Genomic DNA, 17,096 nt, shown 5'->3' with positions numbered 1-17,096 from the left:
ATGAGCCCACTGGATGGTAAGGAGTCTTGACATCCAAAAGAGTTCAGAGAGTCTCTTAAGTAGGCAAGAGAGAATCAGTGCATTTTTACCATAAGTACGTATTTAAAATATTTGGAAGCCATAGCAGCATCAACTGGAATTAGACAAAAAGAACTGTTTGAAGGAAACTGCAGTAATTCAGAGGATGGGGAGGAAGACCCAGATCCGGACCATGGCAGGTCTAATCTGAGAAGTATGAACAGGTGAATCAGTGGGTATTAGGAACTGCTCAAGGCCAGGAAGGACAATGATTAATAAAAAGGGATACAAGAGGACTAAGTTAATCAAGAACTAAATCTACCCAAATTAATTCTAAAAACAGTCAATCTATAGACAGTTGTTGACAGTATTCTCAGTATGCAACAGAAGAATGTTAACATGGTACCTATTATTTAAAGAATTTAGAAGCCTCTAGGGGTAGGATAAATTAAATAAACATATTGTTAACCCTATGATATAGGGCTTAGAGTATGTAAAAAACTACCAGTACCACCAACAAAAAACCAAACTTCTTGAAAACTTCAACTGGGCTAAAAATTGCTGTGACTTTAGTCTGGTTTTATGCTAACTGGGCAGTATTTTTAACAATGAAACACTCTCAATGAGTGATTTTATTTAAAAGACTCTGTGTTAATTATTAATTTCTCATCCAGAGCCCATAGAGAGCTTAAACCACATTTGACTCTCTAAATTTACCAGCCATAACTCTACATACTAGTGTCAATGCAGCTGAATTGGAAAATGCCCTCTGTCTCACTTAATTTAACCTGTTTTAAGAGTTTAGAAAAATATTTATACACATAGACAAAACCCCAACAATATTTAAGAGTACCATTCATTCTGAAAAAATTGGGATGTTTCAGGACTAGACAGGTTTTGCATATATTAACTAATTTTAGTTTTAATTTTTTTTTTTTTTTTTTTTGCGGTACGCGGGCCTCTCACTGTTGTGGCCTCTCCCGTTGCAGAGCACAGGCTCCGGATGCGCAGGCTCAGAGGCCATGGCTCACGGGCCCAGCCACTCCACGGCATGTGGGATCTTCCCGGACCGGGGCACGAACCTGTGTCCCCTGCATCAGCAGGCGGACTCTCAACCACTGCGCCACCAGGGAAGCCCTAGTTTTAATTTTTTAAAAGCAAGATACTAAACCAAAATTCAGGGGGTTGCTTGTCTCTTTAAATGTGCCAAGGAATCAGGATATCTCCTTACATTTCCTTCCTCAGACTTGTGGGGTTTGGAGTCCTTCCTGTCTAACTATGTATTCTTTGATCTAACTTTTTACTTTGAGTTCCATTAAGGAAAATTCTTCCTATTAGTTTCTCCAAGAAACTTAAGTACTTTATATGCTCCTTTTGGACCACAGGGGCACTATCAGAGCAGTAATTAATGAAGCTGACATATCAGGTGGGAATATATACCAAGGAAAGGCCAATAAAGCATCTCTGAAGATACAGGTTATTGGAAACTGTGCCCAGTGTTCTAATCTTAGCATAAGTTAAATTTAGTTGCATTAATTAGCAGATTTTAATGTCTGCTGTCTTAAGCAATGTTTTAAAACCATGGGGATTTGATTCAAATAAGTTCCTGGACTCTCTGAGACCAGACCAAAGGAAGAAAAAAAGTGCTCCCAAAGGTATGAAAAGCACAGACCTCATTAGGCAAGCTTGCAGCCTCGTATCAGCTCTCCGCAGACAATTCAGCCATTTAGTTTTTAGTGGTCATCACCCTGAAGCAGTACCTCTTTCACATAATTCACACATTTGACAGGAATATGTAGAAATCATGTCTAAAGTTCACAGCTTAGTTGAAGTAAAAAACTGTTTATTTAAAAGGGCACGTTTGAATAAAGGTTCTGTTGGAATTGCTAACATACATAAATACCTAATGCTAGGAATTTTTAAAAATTCCAGAGTCTTCCCTCATCACAAAGAAAATTGAAAAAAAATTTTTTAATCACAATTTTTTATATGTGATTTAAATTTTAAAAATTTTTAAATGAAAAAATATTTTTTTTAATTTTTATTGGAGTATAGTTGATTTACAGTGTTGTGTTAGTTTCAGTGTACAGCAAAGTGCATCAGATATACATATACATATATCCACTCTTTTTTTAGATTCTTTTCCCATATGGGCCATTACAAAGTTTTGAGTAGAGTTCCCTGTGCTATACAGTAGGTCCTTATTAGTTATCTATTTTATTATTTTTTTCCCTTTAAATCATATTTTATTGCATTTTCCTTCACCTAGTCATATTATGGGAAGTAAGAGCCTGTTCTTGTTGTAGTTATCTATTTTATGTATAGTAGTGTGTATATGTCAATCCCAGTGTCCCAATTTATCCTTCCCCCCAAAAATGAAAAGCTTTTAATCACAAAATTTTTAAATGAAAGTTACAAATATTATAACGAATCTAGATTATTTATTTTCCAATGGGAAATCAGGTAGCATACACACAACCTTGTAACTATTTTGGCATAATGCATGCTGTCACTTTGCTGCCAAAGAGATGGGCTTCTCTAACAGGCCTTGTCCTCAGATCCCTCCTCAAGACCCTGGGCACCATGTGTCTGCAATTGCTGGAAGTGGTCTCTGGATGGCAGTACTCTTTTTAGTTTGCATCTTGGTCATGAAGATGAAGTTTCTAAGCAAAAGTTGCAGGGGACTCAAAGAATTATCTCTTTCAATAAGTGATGTCTTAGTGTTCTCAACTCCTTAGTAGCTGTGTGGCTTAGAGCAAATCAATGAACTTCTCTGAGCCCCAGTGTCCTCCTCTACATAAGGAGGGTTCTATTCTAAAGTTGGAATGTAGTCGCAAGGATTAGAGATGATAATGATAACTAACGTAATGTTATTGTTTATTGAAAACCTAATGTGAACAGGCACTGTGTAAGAACTTTACAAGTGATATCCCACTAAGTCCTTCCAAATACCCTATAATGCAGGTATTACTACTCTACTTTTTTTTTTTTTTTTTTGCGGTACGCGGGCCTCTCACTGTTGTGGCCTCTCCCGCTGCGGAGCACAGGCTCCGGACGCGCAGGCTCAGCGGCCATGGCTCACGGGCCTAGCCTATCCGCGGCATGTGGGATCTTCCCGGACCGGGGCACGAACCCGTGTCCCCTGCATCGGCAGGCGGACTCCCAACCACTGCGCCACCAGTGAAGCCCTTACTCTACTTTTAGAGATAAGAGAAGTGAAGTTCAGAATAATCAGGAATGTAGCCTAAGTCCCACAGCAACTCAGTGGTGAACCTGGGGATTTATCATTTTAGCATATAATACTAGTTCCTAGAAAATTGCCTTGTGCATAGTAAATATTGGTAATTTTTAACCTTTTTTATTATTGCTATAACTATTAAATTTTATATAGCTGGTGCCTGAAAGACAAAAAATTTTGAATATTATTTCTAAAATGACATAAAATGATACAAAAATCTATTATGATTTAGTTGATCAGATATCTTAATTTTTCCCCAAAGTATATTTGAGAAAGGTCAAAGAGAAGATTTGTAAATAAAAGTTTAAGGTCAATTAAATGTGGGGAATGCTATGTATTTTATTCTTCTCCTGGAGATTCACAGGAAACATTAGCACATTAAAGACTCTGAGATGTCTCGAAGTAAACTCTTCATCTAATTTAACCCAAAGTTTTCAAATGTATTTGTCGAAGAAATTCTTTCTTCACATAATATTTATGAGCATCTCTTGAAATCAGTGTTCTGAGGGAAACATTTAGGAAAAATGAATCTATCGAAACTCCTCTTCCAAGTAGAGCCTGTAATGTTTTGACAGGTCTTTTTCTGTCAACTCGACTCCCTGCTGAGATGTGCTGTGAAATGTTAGGGCTGACAATAAAGTCTTTCTGACACTTAACTGTTAAACTTAAGTTTTTCTCAGGCTTTTCTCACAACAGCACAACATTCTTTCTACTTCTCTTCACAATGCAGTCACAGGTGAAATCTCAACCCTTTCCTGAAACTCCTGCTCACGGTATTTCTTAGATCTCCTTATGGACCTTATCTTCTGCACCATTCAGTGGCCTTTAAAGTTTCACTGACTCTTATTTAAACCTTACTGCTACCTAATTTGTCATGTGCTTATGACTCCACAATTAAACTGTAAGTTACTTAGTGTCTGGAACTATGCATTGCACTTCTGTGAAGCCCTAAAAGAGCATGAACACAGTGCATTGCTCATTCATTCATTCAACAAATACGCATTGAGCATGTCTCATGGGCCAGGCACTGTTCTAAGTGCTGGGGTATAGCAGGACCCCAGCAAGGCCATCAGTACTCTAGCGGAACTTTTATTGCACTGGGGGAGATGGATAAATAAATATTCAAGTGAGCATATAATATAATGTCAGATAAGAATTAGTGGTATGAAGCATAAGGGCGGGCATGTGAAGGAGTAAATGAGGAGAGGTTACATTAGCTTAGAAAGGCCTCTCCAAAGAGGGAATATTTAAGCTGAAATCTGAATAACAGGAAAGACTCAGCCATGCAAAGAGAACGTCAGAAAAAGAAGGTCAGAAAGAAGAGTGTTTTAGATGAGAGGAAAAAGCCAGGGCATAGGTTGGTGGCCAGCTAAATTTGCTAAGTTAGCGGAATAGCAGGAAGGTCAGTGTGGCTGGAGCTTGCAAAAGAAGTCAGGGGAATTGCTATGAGATCAACTTAGAGTGGTGGGAATGGGGTAGACTGCGGTAAGGAATTTGGACTTCATTTGAGTTCATATGGAAGCCATGGAGCGCTGTAGGCACAGGAATGACCTAAGCATGTTTTCATAATGTTAAAAGACCACTCTGACTGCAGGGTAAAGAATGAAATGTAAGGAGTCAAGCGAGGAATCAGGGAGGCCAGTTACAGGCTCTTTTAGTAGCCAAGGCAAGACATGACGGTGTTAGAAAAGGGTGGTGGCAGGAAAGCCAAGGAAGTGGACAGATTCTGGAAGTACTCTGGCAAAAGAGGCAATGGGACTTGCTGGCTTGAGCAAACTAGTGGATGGTGATATTTCCTAGGTGGGGATATCTGGGACAGAAACGACCCTGGGAGGAAGGGTAGGGAAGGGAATCAAAAATACTTTTTGGGGCTTCCCTGGTGGCACAGTGGTTGAGAGTCCGCCTGCCGACGCAGGGGACACAGGTTCGTGCCCCGGTCTGTGAAGATCCCACATGCTGCGGAGTGGCTAGGCCTGTGAGCCATGGCCGCTGAGCCTGAGCGTCTGGAGCCTGTGCTCCGCAACGGGAGAGGCCACAACAGTGAGAGGCCTGCGTACCGCAAAAAAAAACAAAACAACTTTTTGACCATGTTAAGGTTGAGTCGTCTATAAGATATGCAGGAATATGTGTCAATTTTACCTGATTCTGAAGCTCAAGGGAAAGGGCAGGGCTAGATACATACATTTGGGAGTCACTGGCACAAAAACAGTATTTAAAATCATGAGACCACATGAGATCATCTAGGGAGAAAATGTAACTCCAAGGCACCTCAAAATTTGGAAGAGGTCCAGGAGAAGAGGAGTTAAAAAAAAAGAAAGAGAGGGGGAGGGAGAGAGAGACAGAGAGAGAGGGAAGTCAAAACAGTATGCAGAAACCCAGGAGAATGTCGTGTTGAGAAGTCCAGGAAAATAAACTGCAGCTGAATGAAGGAGTAGTCAGCTGAGCCAATGCCAAAGATCTAGATGAGGACAGAGGAGGAACCACTGGGTCGGACAATGTGAAAGCAGTAAGAGCAGGGTCAGTGGAGTGCTGATGACTGGAGCTGGGAAGAGTGGGCTGAAGGAAGAATGAGAGGTAAGGACAGATAAGCATTCAGTGTAGACAGGCTCCTCCAAAAGTTTAACTGTTAAGAGGAGCAGGGAAGTGGGGCAATAGTTAGACGGCACATGCAGTCAAGGAAAGGTTTCTCCTGACCTCAAGATGTGAGATACTAGAGTTTATCTATACAGAATCAGAAGGAAAGATTGATGATGTAGAAAAGAGAGGGACTGATTGAACACATAAAGCTTTGTTTAATTATTATAGATTTTTAAATGTATTTGATTCACATTAGACTGAACAGGAAGTTGTTTTCCAACATGAGTGTAATTGTGACAATCTCCAGGAAATAAAACTGAGTGGTAATAATAATAACAATATTAACTTAACTTGCATCTAGGGCTTATAGCTTATCTTGCTATGCTAGGCGTCGTTTCATGTGCTTTCCATATATTAGCTTCTTTTTAAAAATTTAAAAAATTTTTTTATTTTCTTTATTTTTGGCTGTGTTGGGTCTTTGTTGCTGTGCACAGGCTTTCTCTATTTGCGACGACCAGGGGCTACTCTTCGTTGCGGCGCGTGGGCTTCCCATTGCGGTGGCTTCTCTTGTTGTGGAACACGGGCTCCAGGCGCGCAGGCTTCAGTATTTGTGGCACTCAGGCTCAGTGGTTGTGGCTCACGGGGTCTAGAGCGCAGGCTCAATAGCTGTGGCGCACGGGCTTAGTTGCTCTGCGGCGCGTGGTATCTTCCCGGACCAGGGCTTGAACCCGTGTCCCCTGCATTGGCAGGCGGATTCTTAACCACTGCGTCACCAGGGAAGCCCTATATTAGCTTCTTTATTCCTCCAAATAACAATAATTGTTCTCATGTAATACTTAATGAGGAAACAGATACAGAGAGATTAAGTAACTTCTCTAGTGCTGTGTAGGCAGTAAGTGACAGAACCAGGATTCCCACTCACATAAGCTGCCTCTGAAGCCTTAACTACCAGGATAAATTGGTAAATGGTCTTATGTATGCTGGCATTTCCTCAGTTCATGATACGTTTTACGATTCACCTCCTCTCACCTCTTCTTTCTCTAAGAGTATATGGTTATAGAAAAGGATAAAAAGGAATTGTTTTTCAACTCTTTCTTTAGTTGGGGCAATCTTATGAGACGGTCAAACCAATTAGATGTGGGCAGCAATTCCATCAAAACCATTCCTTTCAAGATATTTTATAAACACCACACATTAAAATACAATTTTCAACAGTTAGTATAATTTTTTTTCATACAAGTATTCCTTCTGTAAACACATTTGATACACATTTATATACTACTTTAATGGCTATATGGTATTCAATTGTTGAGACATTCCACAGTTTACTTAACCCTTCAAATATATGTGTGCTTATGTACTTATAGAAGAAGTCCAAGTTCTTGGCAGAAAAATTAGAAAATACAGCTTAGCAAAAAGAATTCTACTCATCCTTTCATTTAATAAACCAATTCTTAGTGTCCATTTTACATGATGCAACCATTACAAATCATGTTTTCTACTGCTATTTAAAAGCATGAGGAAAATGCAGAGGAAAAACTGCAGGATACAAAATTATATGGAAAGTATGTGAAAAAATATGTGAGAAACAATTAAATCATACATACACACACCACATGAGAAAGAGAGGGAGAAATGTAAACAGTAGTTGTTATTTCTGGGAAGTAAGATATTAAGGATGGTTTTTGTTTTCTTCTGCTTGCCTTTTTTTCCTTATTTTTCTATAATGAACATACACTAATACTCAGAAAAATGTTAGTTCAAAAATTAAATATTTCTACATATTGCACTAAGAGCATATGAATTACCAGATACCTAATTTGCAGCTAAAATGGAATCCATTAAGATAGCAAGGCACAGGGGATAGGAGGGCATTTTTATTATTTCAATTACTCAATAATAATGCTCCCAATTATTCCACTGCCCAGAACACCATTCAGGGTGTGCATGTCTGTGTGTGTGTGTGTGTGTGTGTGTGTGTGTGTGTGTGTGTGTGTGTGTTCTGTGGGGCAGTACAAAATCATCCAAGCTAATTAGTATGTATTTAACAAATGATGGACAATTAACATGGAGCTTCACTTCTTGCCACTAGATCTACCGAGCGGAGAAAGAAACAGAGAGGGAGATCCAGGAGACATTTCCGAGGAAAAAAAGTTCCCTAAAGTATAGGCAGAAAATTCAGATACTTCCTGTATCCCTTGGTTTAGGCTATCCCTTTAAGATGCATTTTTTCTTTTAAACTTTTTATAAACATACTAAAAATATGTATATTTGAGTTCTAAAAAACATGTACAATAAACCCCATGTTCCCATCACTCAGCTTCAGTAATTATCAACATTTTTCAGAATTTTCTTTCTAGTTGCTTACCTTGCATTAGTAGGAAACAATAATACTTAGGAACAGGAAAACAGTTTGTAGAAACATTTTTACACATTAAATAAAAAAGAAATGGTTAAAAACCTCACTGTGCCGATCTCAACCAAGCTTTGAAGAAGTCCCTAAAGAGTTTCTGAGGTCTGCTGATTCAATTACCACCTTTCCCATCCAGTTTGCCCTTCCTCCCCAGTAGCTACTTGAGTGCACTATTCCACTTGGGAAATGGAAGAGCTAAAATAAAGAAAGCAGTAAACCAGGAACTGGGAAGCCACAGGACAGAACTGGGGGATTAGCAAGCGCTCACCCAGAGCAAGTGTGGTCCAGAGGACAGCCTGGGGACAAGCAGGCATCAGGCTGGGCAGGCCAGTCTCACGAAGGTCACGAAGTGGGGACAGGGGTGCATTATGAACTGTCACGGGGTTGTACCTACCCAAACTGTTGTCACTGCTCGTGGGCCAGGAAGCAATTCTGTCCCTCAGCTTCTTCTTTTTACAGGAATTGTCTGACTTCTCAGAAAGGCCTACTTCCTCCTTCCTAATTTCTCTGACGAGCTGCATGCGGCACCTTGTAAAATCCTGAAAGGAAATCTTCCCATTTTCATCAGCGCCCAGTTGGTTCATGATCTCAGCCACAGACTCTTCCATATTCAACTGGCGACAGACCATCAACAAGTCATTTCTACAGAAGGGATTGAACAGAAAAAGGGCTTGTTAGGAGAGACATTTAAGCTAGAGAAAATAGTTAATGAAAAAAAAAGAGTATTTCTTGAATACATCCACACGTAGGAAACCTATTTCCACATTTCTCATTGCTTCTGGAAAAGTGCTAAGTGTGCAAAAAGATCTGTTCCACCTGGGTTATTCTAGACAAGAACTCTATTATTATTTGGAACAGTGAGGCAACTTTAAATCCTTTGTTCTCTTTTTTTCTTCCGTGTCCATGCCTTTTCCTCCTTTTCTTTCTTTTGAAATTGACAAAGCACCTGTAGAGGGTAGCATTGTTACCTAACTGTAAGATAAAGTTTCAGAACATAGAAAAGATATTGTTTCCACTCTTGGCAGAGTTGAAAATCTCATCAAATTGTAAAGGAACAACAAAGATTTTAACAAGCTTGACTTTTCAGCTTTCTGGACCAATCAGCTAATTTTAGTACTTCTTTAAAATGTTATTTAATTTCAACTTTCATGACTCAGTGCTCGCCTACCTCTGGTTTTTCCTGATTTTCTTTGAGTATTTTCCACCTTCTCATCAGCAATTAGTAAACCCTAAGCCTTAGGGCAGGGATCAAAATCCCAAAAGTCTTCCAGGTCTAGGACTTAATGTAAACGTGTGAAGTAGGTGGATTTAAGACAAGAGGGGTTTCTGGAGTCTGTGGCTGGACCAGAGAAGTATATTCAGCCTACAGGTTCTCAAGTTAAAGAAAGAGAAAGAAAAAGAATAAAAAAGAAACAAGAACAACACCACTATGCTGGCCAAGAACATTTATCTGGAGGACATCATCTGACCCTGCACATATAAATCTTGTTCTTTTCTCTCTTTCTAAACTCTTTGGGAAAATACTTTGTTCAGATTGCTCCCATTCTAAGTCTCAATAAAGGTAAAAGGATTATGAATTTAAGAGCTGGAAGAGATATTAGGAACTGGGCCATGGTCACAAGAACAGCTAGATAGTGCTCCAGTCTCAACACACCACCAAACCCAGTCATCTGGAGACCATGACCAATTTGATGTTTGCTGATACCTGAAACCTAACCATGAAAAGACCAACCCTTCTCCAGTCACCCTTCACAAATTCCTTCTGGTCCATGCTAGTATGATTCCCCAAGTTCCCTAGGCTCACAGAATTGTAGATATTTTTAATATCTTCTCATTCACTCCATTTTAAGCCTAATTCCCCCCATCCTCGTCCCTAGTATCCAATCTCTCATCAAATTTCTGTTGGTCCTGTCCCTGAAATGCTTCTATATTTACTCTTTATTATGTTTTTCAATACACATAACACTCTCCAAAACCTTCTCAGTTTATACCAGGTCCATTACATTAGCTTCTTTAGTTGATCACCTTGCTTCCATATGCCATCCATTTTCGTGTTTCATAAAGAATTTTGACACACAGCTACAAGTTTTAGTTTATCTTGTTTGTATGTCTGTGTATATATGTATAGTATATAATGCTTATGTGTATATATTTATGCTTTTATTTGTAAGATAGATGGATGGGTAGATAAATAAATATACACATATGGAAGGAAGTATGGTAGATTAAATTAGTCCTAATTTTTCATTTCTCTGTAGAACTGTTATACATCTATACCCTTGCCTTGGCCTTGGGGTCAGGGACACTCATGGTAGGTATGATCTTTCCCATCGTTTTAACTTCAGGCTTGACATCTAACTTAGCCTCTGGGATGTATGTGTTTATCTAGTTAATCCCCTACTGGGCTTGTCCCCTTTTGCTTCTGCCATTATTATGAGAAGAACAAACCATGATAGCTATTAACCCTCTAGCCTGGACCCCCAAATGAGCCACTTCAGCTGATCTGCAGACGTGTAGCATAAGAATCACTGCAGCTGACCCAAAGGTATGTAATCAAGAATAAATTCTTATTGTTTATGCCAATGAGATTTTGTGATTGTTCCCCAGCAATAGCTAACTGATACATTGGAATAATTTTTTTATCTATTCATATGTTTATTTTTTTACCCTTTGCTGAATACAACCTGTCTGATATTCAGCTGGATTCATCCCAGACAGGAATGATTATGATTCCTGTAAAACAGGAATGCAGTACTGTTTATGTACTGCTTACATAACAGTAAAACAGGAATGCAAACAAAAAGAAAGGGCCAATGTTCAGGTTCTACATCTAAAAAAAGAATTTCTTTATCATGTTTTTAGACAATAATCTTAAAAATTAGGCTTGGTGGGAGATAAGTTTTCTAAATTTCAGAAGTTCACATAATAAGATGTTAACACTAATATTTTCTGAATAGTAGGAATATGGTGTTTTCATTTTCTTATTTTTGCCTATTGTATTTGTAACTTTCTAGAATGTACTATACTACTTTCATAAATTGCTATGTCATTTTATAGGTTTTAAAAATGAGGATAATAATAGCACCTATCTCTTAGGGTTGTTTTGAGGATAAAGGAGATGATGCATGTAAAGCACTTAACACAGTTCCTGGCACATACTAAGTACTCAATAAATAGTAGCCATTATTATGATTATTTTATAATTATTGATCATAAATCTTTAACAATGCCCCAGTTTCACGATTAAGTCTTTAGTAATTAAGCACAAACTGCTCAGGGGAAAATAGTGCTTATTGAACTGAACTGACTCCTTCACTAAGTGGAGCAATCTATCTGCAGAGGCTCGCCTTCCTCCCTGCCTGTGGCCCACTTACACTTGGGCGCCCTGGTGAGAAACCCAAGCCTGTCCAAGCTTGAGAAGCCCCATTCCACAAAAAGTAGCTCAAAAAAGGATTTGTGTTCTAGAAATGTCAAATGTCAACTCAGAGGAGAATGCATAATTTTGCATCTTTATTTAAAAAGTGTAGGTCACTGGGCTTCCCTGGTGGTGCAGTGGTTGAGAGTCCGCCTGCCGATGTAGGGGACACGGGTTCGTGCCCCGGTCCAGGAAGATCCCACATGCTGTGGAGTGGCTGGGCCCGTAAGCCATGGTCACTGAGCCGGTGTGTCCGGAGCCTGTGCTCCGCAACGGGAGAGGCCACAGCAGTGAGAGCCCCACGTATCGCAAAAAAAAAAAAAGGTGTGGGTCACTGAGAGACTCTCATAAAAGGTCAAAAACAAAATACAGTACGTCCTACTAAATTAAGTCAGACAGTAATCTTTAAACAGCGGTGCTAGTTTCTAAAAACTAAGTGAAAGCTAAAGTTTCTCAGTATAGAAACACAGAACTAGCAAGAACAACTAACAAACCTGCAGGGCGAAATGCTACTATCCCCATTTTATAGAGGAAGATGTGAAGGCTGAGAGAGTCCCAGAGCTAATATGTGGCAGAGCCAGGAATCTAAACCAAATCAGTCTGATTCCAAAGCTCTTGCCCTTTCCATTCTACCAAACACCGCCTTGGATGTCAATGATACTTAAACTTTGGCCTCTGAACACAAATAAGGACAGCAATAATAGGAACAGCTTGATGATCAACAGTCATTAAAGAACAGTACTTTTATCTTAAACCAGAAAGACTACATATATCTATATATGTGCTCCCCGACTATGTTAAATACGGATGAGAATAATATTACATTTTGATATCAACATGAGAAAACAGTTACAAGAGAGAGAAAAAAAAATTCCAGGGAGTTCCCTGGCGGTCCAGTGGTTACGACTCTGTGCTTTTACTACGGAAACTAAGATCCCGTAAGCAAGCCGAGTGACACAGCCAAAAAACAAAAAAAAATTCCCAAAGCTCTCCTTTACATATAAGAGCAAGCCCAGAGAACTTGATCACAGTTCCACTATCAGCCATCGTGCTAGGGCTGTTTCAAACAGCTCGCAATGAATTACACGCTCCTGTGACTACGCCCCTTTGCATTATGTCTTTGCCTTTCCTCCCATCAACAGATGGAGGCTATTTCCCTGACCTTGAATCTGGGCTGGCCTTGTGACTTGCTTTGACCAGTGGAATGAGGCAGAAATAACTAACGTTCTAGGATTCATGAACATATGCCTTATGACGCCTTGTAGTTTCCACTTTCAGCTCAAATCCTTCCAGCTTCATGCTGGCCTTGTCGCCCACTCAAGGCTACAAGTGGTCTCTTCCTTCTTCCAGCATTTAGCACCTGTACCATTCATTCAGTGACTATATACAGCCATGGGACAACTTTTAGGTTGTTTTACTAAACTTTCATTTCTCTTTCTCTTTTTTAAAAAATTATTTTCAGGGCTTCCCTGGTGGTGCAGTGGTTGAGAGTCCGCCTGCCGATGCAGGGGACACAGGTTCATGTCCCGGTCTGGGAGGATCCCACACACCGCGGAGCAGCTAGGCCTGTGAGCCATGGCTGCTGAGCCTGCGCATCCGGAGCCTGTGCTCCGCAACGGGAGAGGCCATAACAGTGGGGGGCCCGCATACCGCAAAAAAAAAAAAAAAATTATTTTCACACACTCAAGTCTTATCTTCCCAACCTGACCACAGGCTCCTGGAAGCCAGTGGCCATGCATCTATCTCCCTTAAGATCCGTGCAGCACCCAGCACATCACCCTGTACACAACAGAACTCCATCACATTTGTTTTGATAGATGGATTTGTAAACTCTCAGAAGTTAAACATGATCATTCTTTTGAAGGGGTTCCCCACTTCATCTGATATCTTCCCACAATACCTGTCTTTGTATCTTCCCACAGAAGGCAGCAGCACATGGGATGCCCAGTGACTATGAATGACCAATGGGCACCGTAAAAACAAACAACAACCTTGTAGCCTTAGTGACAGAGCAACATAACAGTTTCTCCGCACTAGGCCAGGAACATTTCTCAGAGGAAGACATAATGAGCAGCAGTTGTCCAAAACTACTATAGTCCAGTGGAGAACTATTTCAGTAGTAGTAACATCATCATATAAAGTACTGCCCTTAAAATAAAAACCAACAAACTTTTGTATATTATTCCAGAAAATACACCCATTCATCTTAGAAAATGTAGACAAGTAAGAAGAAAATACAAATTACATGCTACCTTTCTACCCAGCAATAACCATAGTGAACATTTTAACTAATTTCACAAAATTATGGTAAATATTTTTTCTCTAAGTTTCCTCTAAATAAATAAATTTCCTCCAAAGAAAATTTTCCTTTCATCATTGCTACAACTGCTCTAGAAGGTGTTTCATATTTATTCATATTCATATATGCATGTCTTATCTTCAGAGGATATAACCATGAGGAATAGATTCTGCTTTAGCAGAGGAACTGGTCAAATAAGGTAATATTTGGCTCTGCAGAGGACACCAATCACCAGGCAGCACTGAGGATCAATGCTTCTAGCTCAAAACTGCATGGTTTTACAAAGCATAGCTATTACTTTCTGTATGTAGAAGCCTTTTGGTCTCTTGGCTATTCTTTTTCTTTTAACTTGTAAAGAAATTGAGTAGGAAGTGAAAATTCAATGAAGCTATTCATCATTCAGGGAAATTCACAGCCTAACATCAGGAATAGATAACGGGAAAGATGGGCTTAGGTCTCTCAAGCTCAGATGCAGAGAAAAACACTATTCTTCCCCACAATGATACTAAACCCCAAACCCAGTTGGAATGAGGGCTATGTGAAAGCAATTGTTACTCTGAGGAAGGGTTAGATGCTTCTGTTCACAGCTCTCAACGAACAGACACCTTTGGAACTAATAGGTATGCCAGAAATAGCTGCTTATGAAAGAACTCAAAACAAGTCTATAAGTTCATTTTGCCTCTCTAACTGTTCAATTTGAGTCACACAAAAATGTAATTTAGGGGACTCTAATTTCAGTTCCATAAATATTCAAAGTGTGAAAAATCATAAATAAGTCATTAAAAAACAGGCTTCTGGGCTACAGCTGGTAATTTCTGAGTATAATTGTTGGAGGGAGCAAATGCATTTGCCTTTCACGATTGCTTCTGAGTTTATCTGGTCTAAAGTGAAGACCAAAACAAACAACTAAATAAGCAAATAAACTTATCGTTAAAAGGAGAATAGTTGATCGATCTGAAGGACTTCAACAGAATTCAGAAAGATAGTAAAGAGATGGGAGAAGCTGGCCAGTATGCTGCATGATGAGAATGAGAATTGGGGCTGCCAACAGTGGGGCTACCTTACCTTTCAGAGCATGGAATAAATAGATGTTCAATGGTGATAAATCAGGATACTTACACAGTGGTATAAGCACATTATGGAAAAAAATCATCAAGAGAACTAAAAGCACAAGTGGTAAAAAACTGTACCTGGAGAGTGAGCTTGGGCATTGAGAGGTGGATGGGGCAGGAGACTTGTGTTTTGTCAAGTGCCCTTCTGTACCATTTTATTTTATTTTACCATGTGCATGAATTATTTTGATAAAAGTAATGTTTTCAGGTTTAAAAGCTCAAATAAGTCATTAATTTAATCTGAGCTATAACAGACAAAAGATTAGTATTTAAATATACAACAAATTCCTACAATGTAATAAGAAAAAGATAACAACCCAGTTGAAAAATGGGTAAATGATAAGAACAGAAAATTAACAAAAAATGGCAAAGATGTGGAAATATTCTCAACCTCGATAAACATAAGGAAAATGCAAATTCAAGCAAACAATGGGATACCATTTTAATAGGTATCGGATTGGCAAAAATGTTAGTCTGACAATACCAAATGTTGACAAAGAAGCAGAAACTTTCATGCGGTGTTGGTGGAAAACAAAAACTGGTACCACTTCTTTAGAATGAATTTTGGCAACATCTAAAAAAAATGCACACCCTTCAACCAGAAATATCACTTTTAGTTATATATGTTAAAGAAACTTATGCAAGGATGGAAGGAGACATGCACAATATCTGTAAGAGCAAAGATTTGGAAAAAGGTTAGTATTAATAATCATGCTAATAAGAACAGCGAACATGCATCGGATGCTTACTGTGTGCCAGGGCCTGAGCTAGTGGATACGTAAATTGAGGAATCGTCAGCTAATGAAATATGATCAGAGTTTTCAGAAGAAATACATTTGTAATATATCATAATTAATAAATCTCAAAAACAGCAGTGAGTAAAAACCTCAATAACATGAACGACAGGACAGTTTTTATCTAAAGTTTAAAAATATACCAAAAACCACTATAAATTATATATGAATAATAAAAACAAAGTCAGGAAGCAAAAACATCAACCATAAAGTGGTGAGGGAGAGAGGGGAATAGAATTGGGGAGGGGATAAAGGGTTTTTAACATGCATTTACAATGTTATATTAAAAAATCATAGGCAAATATGACACAATGTCTACATCTTTTCAATCTGGGTATGGATACATGTGTGTTTACTATACACTTTGTAGTTTTCAATATTTAAAATCTGTCTTAATAAAAAAAAATCTAATGCATGAAAGGCAACTTAAAACAAATTTGGCCTGAGGTCACAGTTGAAGGATAAAACATTTAAAATGAGCAATGTCATTCATATCAGTAAGCACTTGTAGGACATGTCTCGCGGAGTTGATCAAATTAGATGATCCAAAATGACATTGTTCATCCTTACAGGCTATAGAGCAGCTGATTATTCTCCTGGTATGATTTTCTAAAAGTAGAATTACTCATTGTTAAACAGTCTAATCTCTCAATACAGTTTTTCAAACATCCCTTGAGAAACATCCACCAATTTTTAGCCCCACCAGCAGTGTTTCAGCTACCCCCACTTGTTTTACATACTTTTCTGGAGAGCAGAATCAAATTCCCCATCTCTATGGTCTCACTTTCTTTTCTGTGAAGGCATTTATACCACACATTCCCAGAGACACATTTCTTTCCTTCTCTTCAGCACTCAGTACTGACGTCTGCCTTTTCCTTGAATCTCCTTCCTTTATTAGCCTGTGTAACAGCCCTGTCTTCTAGTTTCCCACCTCTACATGACTACTCCTTCAGAGTTCTTGTCCTTAAATATCCATGTTACCCAAGGCCTTGTCCTTTCTATTTTCCCACTTTATACACTCTCTATAGCTGATCTAATCTAAATTTATGGCTTTATCTATCACTAGGAACATTGACTTCCAAATCTCCCTCTCCAGTTAAGTAGTAATCCATTTTGACTATATAGCTACACTTCAGTGTCATACATTTATCTTGAACTCAAAGTCCTAAACTGAATTCATCATTTTGTATCCCTTTACAAGTTGACTCCTCCTCTCTACATAAATTACAC

General features: G+C 38.9%; 1 protein-coding gene across 5 annotated transcripts in view; it reads right to left on the bottom strand.

Moving 5' to 3' along the window:
* MCC (MCC regulator of WNT signaling pathway) overlaps positions 1-17,096 on the bottom strand; it is a 462,283-nt gene that overhangs the window by 346,507 nt on the left and 98,680 nt on the right. For all 5 annotated transcript variants that reach the window (XR_003792574.1, XM_029215919.1, XM_029215921.1 and 2 more), the window contains one exon: positions 8,641-8,888. Coding sequence is in view for 4 of the 5 variants with exons in the window: in XM_029215919.1 (XP_029071752.1) it covers positions 8,641-8,888 (248 nt within the window). In the remaining variant the exon portion in view is untranslated. The remainder of the gene's footprint in view (positions 1-8,640; positions 8,889-17,096) is intronic.

Source organism: Monodon monoceros, unplaced genomic scaffold (genome assembly GCF_005190385.1).
Source record: "Monodon monoceros isolate NGI ecotype Baffin Bay Population unplaced genomic scaffold, NGI_Narwhal_1 Super_Scaffold_12, whole genome shotgun sequence".
Lineage (NCBI taxonomy): Eukaryota > Metazoa > Chordata > Mammalia > Artiodactyla > Monodontidae > Monodon > Monodon monoceros.
This window is presented reverse-complemented; position numbering and strand designations above follow the sequence as displayed.